The sequence below is a fragment of the Lampetra fluviatilis genome, chromosome 36 (genome assembly GCF_964198595.1).
Source record: "Lampetra fluviatilis chromosome 36, kcLamFluv1.1, whole genome shotgun sequence".
Lineage (NCBI taxonomy): Eukaryota > Metazoa > Chordata > Hyperoartia > Petromyzontiformes > Petromyzontidae > Lampetra > Lampetra fluviatilis.
The window spans coordinates 10,173,345-10,181,750 of record NC_136310.1 but is presented as its reverse complement, the minus strand read 5'-3'; the positions used below and the strand labels follow the sequence as shown (position 1 = coordinate 10,181,750).

At 63.2% G+C, this 8,406-nt stretch overlaps 1 protein-coding gene across 6 annotated transcripts in view; it reads left to right on the top strand.

Moving 5' to 3' along the window:
• The window catches only part of HSPG2 (heparan sulfate proteoglycan 2), a 196,729-nt gene extending 189,119 nt beyond the window's left edge, over positions 1-7,610 (top strand). For all 6 annotated transcript variants that reach the window (XM_078873345.1, XM_078873343.1, XM_078873342.1 and 3 more), the window contains 10 exons: position 1; positions 254-434; positions 1,286-1,408; positions 1,836-1,911; positions 3,010-3,088; positions 3,535-3,579; positions 4,307-4,377; positions 4,935-5,018; positions 5,424-5,527; positions 6,339-7,610. The exon at position 1 is cut by the window's left edge and continues 244 nt beyond it. In XM_078873345.1, coding sequence (XP_078729471.1) covers position 1; positions 254-434; positions 1,286-1,408; positions 1,836-1,911; positions 3,010-3,088; positions 3,535-3,579; positions 4,307-4,377; positions 4,935-5,018; positions 5,424-5,527; positions 6,339-6,535 — 961 coding nt within the window. In that variant the 3' untranslated portion in view covers positions 6,536-7,610. The remainder of the gene's footprint in view (positions 2-253; positions 435-1,285; positions 1,409-1,835; positions 1,912-3,009; positions 3,089-3,534; positions 3,580-4,306; positions 4,378-4,934; positions 5,019-5,423; positions 5,528-6,338) is intronic.
• The last annotated feature ends 796 nt before the right edge of the window (positions 7,611-8,406 follow it).

Genomic DNA, 8,406 nt, shown 5'->3' with positions numbered 1-8,406 from the left:
GGTGGGTGGGGCGCACGCGCGCGGGGAGATAGGAGGAATAGGAGGAAGTGCGGGGAGACGCGGGGAGACACAGTAGACATGGGCATGGATGGGAACACGTAGGGAGCTACGGAGAACTGCTGGAAAACACGGCGGGACATGAGGTTCTAGCGCACTACGTTGTCCTCCACAGACGCACACACACATGTCCACCCCTCCGCCCCCAACCCCATGCGTGCGTCCCCCCCCGTCCCCTGCCCCCCGCCCACCCCAGGTGCTGGTGAACGGGAAGCGCCTGGACGTGAGCTACTCGTTTGTGGCGTCGCGTGCCGTCGAGCCGTGCCGCGGCGGCGCCGCCAGCGCGTGCGACCAGCGCAACCCGTGCCGCCACGGGGGCTCGTGCGTGCCGCTCGGGGAGTACGAGGTGCAGTGCGTCTGCGCCGACGGATACCAGGGTAGGAGCGCCACCGCCACCATCGCCACCATCGCCACCACCATCGCCACCACCACCGCCACCATCGCCATCACCACCGCCACCATCGCCATCACCACCATCGCCACCACCGCCGCCACCATCGCCATCACCACCATCGCCACCACCGCCGCCACCGCCACCATCGCCACCACCACCACCGCCACCACCGCCGCCACCATCGCCATCACCACCATCGCCACCACCGCCGCCACCGCCACCATCGCCACCACCACCACCGCCACCACCGCCGCCACCGCCACCATCGCCACCACCACCACCGCCACCACCGCCGCCACCATCGCCATCACCACCATCGCCACCACCGCCGCCACCGCCACCATCGCCATCACCACCATCGCCACCACCGCCGCCACCGCCACCATCGCCATCACCACCATCGCCATCACCACCGCCACCATCGCCATCACCACCATCGCCACCACCGCCGCCACCGCCACCATCGCCACCACCACCACCGCCACCACCGCCGCCACCATCGCCACCGGCGCCACAACCACCACCGCCACCACCACCACCGCCGCCACCATCGCCACCGGCGCCACAACCACCACCACCGCCAGCACGGCCACCATCACCGCCGCCACAGCTACCGCCGCGGTGTCGCACGGCACCGGGGGTTGCTCCGCCAGGCGCAGTGCGACTGCTGCTTCTGCCGTCCCTGTGCCATCGTGGTCTCGTGTTCCCCGTGCGTTCGTGTTTCTCATGGTACCCAAGCCCCATTGTGCTCATCTGCCCATGTCTCCTTGTCCCCGTGTCCCCGCGCCCCCACGACCCCGTGACCCCGCGACCCCGTGACCCCGCGACCCCCAGGCGAGCGCTGTGAGGAGCGGCGGAGCGGCTGCTCCCGCGCCGCGGGCTGCATGAACGGCGGCACGTGCGTGGGCGCACGCTGCGTGTGCCCCATGGGTTACCACGGCGATGACTGTCACCACGGTAACCGTCTCCACCTCCACCTCCTCGCCACCATCGCCGCGCAGCACCGCTCCCTTTAGCTCATCCCCGTGCCACTCCCCGAGCCGGTGTGGCCAACTCCCCACGCGAGTCGCCCACATCACCCCCCCCCTCCACTGCCTCCCCTCCGCGGCGTGGCCGGGCTCGGTGCATCTGCCGACCCAGTTTGGCGGCACTCGGCGCGTGACCCACCGTCCGGTGTGGCCGGGCACCTGCACCGTACCCCCCTCCCCACGGCGCGGTACGACGCTGTGTGTAACACGCCCCGCGGTGTGAACCGACCTCCATCGGTTACCCACCTGGAGTAGAGTAGAGCCCCTGTGGATCACCCACCCCCCATGTGTGGCCGGGACCTCGCCCGTGACCCCCACCCTCTGTTGCCCACCCCACCCCCCCCCCCCCCCCACAGCGTCGGTGATCCAGCATGCGGCCAGCTTCGCGGGCGACGGGTACATCGCCCTGCCGGAGAAGATGTTTGTGAGGAGGTAATCATTCCGTCTGTCCGTGGGTAACGTGGGGTCACGGCAACTCTGGCAAAGTTGAACCTTGCCGTGACACGCCCCTCTAGGGGAAAGCGGACGCGTTGGTCAAAGCGTCTGGGCAGTTACAGCGACGCTGAGCGGGTAAGCCTTGCCGGCCACCGTGATGACGTCATGCCCCGCCTCCCTCCCTTCCCCGTGACGTCGTTGCATGTGACGTCATCTCACGACGTCACCACGCGGTGTGCACTGTGGCGTGATGTTAACTACCTCGCCTGGTATACAGGAGGTCGTGGGTTCATTCCCGACCCTGACACCTGCTGCTGTATATTTGGAGTTTGCGTGTCTCTCTCATCATCACGGTGGCTAGGAGATGTTAACGACCTCGCCTGGTGTACAGGAGGTCGTGGGTTCAATCCCGACCCTGACGCCTGCTGCTGTATATTTGGAGTTTGCAGTGTCTCTCTCTCTCATCATCATCACGGTGGTTAGGAAATGTTAACTACCTCGGCTGGTATACAGGAGGTCGTGGGTTCGATCTCGACCCTGACGCCTGCTGCTGTATATTTGGAGTTTGCGGTGTCTCTCTCTCTCCCCGTGGTCGTGTGGATTTTCCTTTGGGTCCTCCATTTTTCCCCCTCCACATTTAGAATCATGCGTTTAGCTACTAATCATCCCCACGCGATGATTAGCCACTTTGTTGAGTTATTATTTGTGGCCAGGTCGCTTCTGAAAAATAGCTCTACATCTCATTGGGCCTTACCTGGTCAAATAAAATGTAGTTTAAATTTAGTTTAGTGTACCCAATGGCAGCGGTGGTACAGCGGGTAGCGCTCTGCGCTATGAACCCGGCGACCCAAGTTCGATTGCCGCTCACAGCCACCAACAGCAGTGACGACTATCTGAGCCGGTCTGGGGCTTCTCCTAGTTCGACTCAGCCTCAAATGAGTAGCTGGTGCGGTGTGTAAATATCGCCAATGGGGAGACAAATGCGGCCGGGCGTGGTGCCGTGCCGGCCTTCATAGGTGCCACTCACTAACCGCACTTTCCACAACAGTCTGTTAAGGCTACACGGCACACCTTTGTCTTTGTGCGTGGCCTCAGCATGCACAAACACCCGGAGACCATCCAGCTGGAGGTGAAGACGCTCTCCCCGGAGGGGCTGCTCGTCTGGCAGGGAGTGGTGAGTGCTGACAGTACACCCTCCTCACCATCCTCACCCTCCTCACCCCTCGCCTCCTCACCTCTCCTCTGTCTCCCTCACTCTCACTCATCGCCACCTACTCTCACTCATCTCCCGTTCTCACTCACATCATGCTCTCACTCACATCACGCATATCTCCTCCGTCTCTTCCCTCTCCACCTCATCCTCTGTCATATGACTCCATCACATGGCTCTCTCCCTCGCATGGCCCTCTCTCACCTCACCCACACCGCGCCCACACCGCGCCCGCCACACCGGCGCTTGCCACGGGCTGCTGCTGGTGCTCAGTTGCCGCTTGTCGTGCGCCCGTGCTGCGTGCATGAGAGCTCAGCCGCGTCGTGCGCTCACTCTGCCGCTTGCTCCCCGCCCGCCCTGCCCGCCCGCCCGCCCGCCCGCCGCTCTGCCCTTTCACCTCTCACCTCTAGGCAGCAAACGAGGTCGGGGAACGCACGCGGCTCGCCAAGCGCGAGGTAACACCGCCCACCACCCCCACCACCCTCCCCCGCTCCAATCCCTAACCCCTTGAACCCTAACCCAGGATGGACTCTCACCCCCTAACCGGCGGCCGCTAATCCTGAAGCATTCTGACCCATAACCCCGCAGCCTCAGAGACACGAAGCTGCATAACCCCTGACCCTTAACCCTTGACCCCAAACCCAGAAAATACCAAATGCTGGACTCTGAATTGGGAAACACTCTACCCTCTGACCCCTAACCTCCGACCACTAACCCGGGAAATCCTCTAAACCCTGACCATGAATTTTTAGAGCATGTCTAATCCCTAACCTTTAACCCCTGATCTCTAAACCAGGAATATCGGAATCCCTTAACACTTACAATTCGACCTCTCACCCAGGACGTACTTTATAACTCCTAGTCTCGGGAGCAATCGAACGTTAAATCTCGAAGCACCGTGAATGGTAACCACCAATCTCTAACCCTGAACTCCTCACGTCTCACTCAATAACCTTGTGCGTGCGTGTGTGTATTTGTGTGCGTATGGGTGTGCGTGCATGTGTGCGCATGTGCGAACGTGTGGCTGCGTGCGCGCATGTATGCGTGCGTGTGCGTGTGCACGTGTGTGTCCGTGTGTACGTGCGTGCATGGTCATGTGTGCATGTTTGTGTGTACGTGTGCGTTCGTGTGGATGGGTGTGTGTGTGCGTGTGTGCGCGTGTGCGCGTGTGCGTGTGTGCAGGAGGCAGGAGAGAACGGCAAGGGGAAGGACTTTGTGAGTCTCGGCCTCAGGGACGGACGCCTGGTGTTCAGGTAAATAATCAGCGCGTCACCCACGCGCGTCCCCGCTCGCTCAATGCGCGTGACGTCAGCGGCGCGGCTCGGTTTGTGCGGTGGAAAAACGGTCCCGTACCGGCGCGGCCCGGCCCCGGCTCGGTTGCGCGGTGGAGAATTGGGTTTATGTTGTCGGCACGGTGGCACGCGTGGCGGCGGCGTTCGTGTGTGTGTGTGTGTGCGTGTGTGTGTGTACATGTGTGCGTGTGTACACGTGTGTGTGTGTGTGGTGAGTGGTAGTGTCGTGGTTAGTGCGCTGCGCTACGAACCTGGCGACCAAAGTTTGATTCCCGCTCACGGCCACCACCAGTGACGATAATTTGAACTGGTCCTGGACCTCCCCTAGGTCGACTCAGCCTCAAATGAGTACCTGGTGCGGTGTGTAAAACATCGCCACTAGGAAGACAAAGGCGGTCGGGCGTGGTGTTGGCCACCTACCCCCTCGTGTGCCGTGCCGGCCTTCATAGGTGCTCGCTAACAGCACTTTCCCCGATAGTATGTTAAGGCTATACGGGGGATCTTTGTTTTGTCCACAGCTACCAGCTGGGCAGCGGAGAGGCGAGCATCACGTCACGGACGAAGATCAACGATGGGCGGTGGCACAACGTGACGGCCGTGAGGTTAGACCCACACCGCCACCACCACCCACACCACCACCCACACCACCACCCACACCCACACCGTCACCACCGCCGCCACCCACACCACAACCCACACGTCCACGTGACCACCACTGCGACCATCACCCACACCACTATCACAGCCAACATCATCACCACCGACATCACCCCACATCACCACCATCAGTACCATCACTCATACCACCATCACAACCATCATCATCACCATCACGTGGTAAATATCTCAACTCAGCCTCAAACGAGTACCCGGTGCGGTGTGTAAACATCGCCACTGGGGAGACAAAGGCGGTCAAGCGTGGTGCTGGCCACCCACTCGCTAACAGCACTTGCCCCAACAGTCTATGGAAGTCTACACGGGGACCTTTGTCTTTGTCTGTGCGGCAGGGAGGGCCGTCTGGGCTGGCTGCGCGTCGACCACGGCGCCCCGGTGCGGGGTCAGTCGGGCGGCACGATGCTCAAGGCCGACGTCAAGGGCAGCGTCTTCCTGGGTAACCCCACAACTGCTGCCCCCCCTCACCACTGCTGCTGTCACCCCCCCCCCCACCCTTTTTAAGTCTACATGGGGGATATTTACCTTTGCCTTTGTCCGTGTGTGCCGGGTGGTGGTGGGGTGGGGGTGGTGGTGGTGTGGTGGTGTGGTGGTGGTGGTGTGGGGGTGGTGGTTTGGTGGTGGTGTGGTGGTGTGGTGGTGGTGGGGTGGGGGTGGTGGTGGTGTGGTGGTGTGGTGGTGGTGGTGTGGGGGTGGTGGTTTGGTGGTGGTGTGGTGGTGTGGTGGTGGTGGGGTGGGGGTGGTGGTGTGGTGGTGTGGTGGTGTGGTGGTGGTGGTGTGGGGGTGGTGGTGGTGTGGTGGTGGTGGTGTGGGGGTGGTGTGGGGGTGGTGGTGGTGTGGTGGTGGTGTGGTGGTGTGGTGGTGGTGGTGTGGGGGTGGTGGTTTGGTGGTGGTGTGGTGGTGGTGGTGTGGTGGTGGTGTGGGGGTGGTGGTGGTGTGGTGGTGGTGTGGTGGTGTGGTGGTGGGGTGGTGGTGGTCTGGCGGTGGTGGTGGTGTGGTGGTGGTGGTGTGGTGGTGTGTTGTGGTGGTGGGGTGGGGGTGGTGGTGGTGTGGTGGTGGTGGTGTGGGGGTGGTGGTTTGGTGGTGGTGTGGTGGTGGTGGTGTGGTGGTGGTGTGGGGGTGGTGGTGGTGTGGTGGTGGTGTGGTGGAGTGGTGGTGGGGTGGTGGTGGTGTGGCGATGGTGGTGGTGTGGTGGTGGTGGTGTGGTGGTGTGTTGTGGTGGTGGTGTGGTGGTGGTGGTGGTGTGTCAGGAGGTGCCCCGGACATGGAGACCCTCACGGGGGGCCACTTCTCGTCGGGGCTCCGCGGCTGCGTGAGGAACGTCGTCCTCGCCAACGAGGCCGCGGCGGGGGGGGGCGCCCCCCCACACCGCGGCCCCCGGCCCCCCATCGACCTGGCCGTGCACGCGGAGGGAGGCCTCAACGCGGTGGCGTGCGACGACGAATGAGCCCACCCGCCCGCCCGCCCTGGCAACCCTCCACCGCCACACCGGTGTCACACCCCGGCCACAATTTTCCACGCACGCAGTCGGCAATGCCCTACCCACACACTCATGCAGCCGACCACGCACGCCGTCGCCGCACCGAGCGACACTCCCAGAGTCACCGACGTACGCCGGCACGCATTTGGGGTCTACTCCAGGCAAGGGGGCGGCCACGCACGCAACCGCGGTCCGGTTGAACCCTCCCGCGCTGGGGCAGGTGCTGTTAGCGAGCGCCTGTTAAGGCTGGCACGTCACATGCATGGGGGTGGGTGGCCAGCACCACGCCCGGCCGCCTTTGTCGCCCCAGTGCCGATGTTTTTACACACCGCACCAGCTACTCATTTCAGGCTGAGGCCTACCTAGGGCAGGCCCAGGGACCGGTTAAAACATTCGCCACCGTCAATTGGTCGTGAGCCGAGATCGAAGCCACTGGGTTTGTGGCCCCAGCACGACAACCACTACACTTCCGCAGAACACACACGCGCGGACACCCAGTGGCACGGTCACACCGTGACACACACACACACGCGCGCGCACACACCCAGAGGACGGGCGACAACAGCAGCAACACCAATTATGAGAGCCATGAGCGTGCACGCTCCACTTAATTCGCTTACCCCCTCCCATGAACTATCGCCACGACCCCCGATGTCCACCCGCTCGCCCGGTGTGGGTCGCCCGTGGAGGGGGGGGGGAAGCGGGGGGGTCACTTGAGGTTACAGAAAGCGGAGAGAAAATAATGAGGGCAGGGGGTCAAGAGGTCACATGGGAAGAGGGGTGAGGGAGAGCCCCGTGTTGGGGTCAGAGGGCGTCATGCGTGCAGGCGTGCGCTGGTGCTGGTGTTCATTTTCCAAATGCTAATGGAGGTCTTGATGGTGTCGATGGTGATCGCGATGGTGCCGATGCTGATAGCGGTGGTGCCGATGCTGATGGCGGTGGTGTCAACGCTGATGGCGGTGACGACCGTGTGCATGGCCCCACTGTTTGACAAGTTGGGGGGGCGCGGCGCTGAAAATCACTTTGCGGCATGGGGATGGAAATGGGCGGGGGGGTGGTGAATGGTGGAGGGAGGGGGGGCAGGGACAGAGGCAGGGGCTGAAGCGACGCGGGGTCGTCTCTCGGCAAGGTGCAGCGGTGGGGGGGGGGGGGAGCGGTCTCCTCCGTGCCGGGGGGCCGCGCTGTAGCCGCGACTCCACCGAGACCCCAGCGGCTGCACCCCCCCCCCCCCCCCGTGTGCTACCGTGTCAAAGCTAACGAATGTACACCACGTTGTTACTCAACCATATACATAATTATTCGTTTTTCGCAGTAAACGTTACGTTGATTTTTGGCAGGCATTGCCCAATTCACTGCCGGATGAGGGCCCTCCCCCCGTCGTTTTCTCGGTCATGGGGGGGTTGTTTGACCATACTTCACCGCGCTGGTCAGTGCCGGTTGGCTGAAGGTGGCGGGGGGGGGGCTGGGGGGGAGCAGGGAGCGGGTGGCGGGGTTGGGCGAGAGGGGGTGCCCAGGACCGGTTCAGATCTCACTCGGTGCCGCTGGTGTTGGCTGTGACTCGGGTAGCCGGATTCACAGCGCAGTGCGCTCACCACTCCGCCACCCTCCTCGGCTGCAGGGAGTTTTAGTGGGCGGCTGAAGAAGTATTGTTTTGCCGCCCCCACCCCCCTTCCCCGTCAGTCTGACCAATTGGGCGGCAATACCTCCCCACCACCCTCCTCTCCCCATGGCGCTAACTGTGGTTGACGATGATGGCGGTCTCGGTGCTGACGCTGGGACACCGCGCTGGTGGCGTTGGTGGCCGCCAGCGGTGCTGATGGCGGTACCGGTGGTGACTG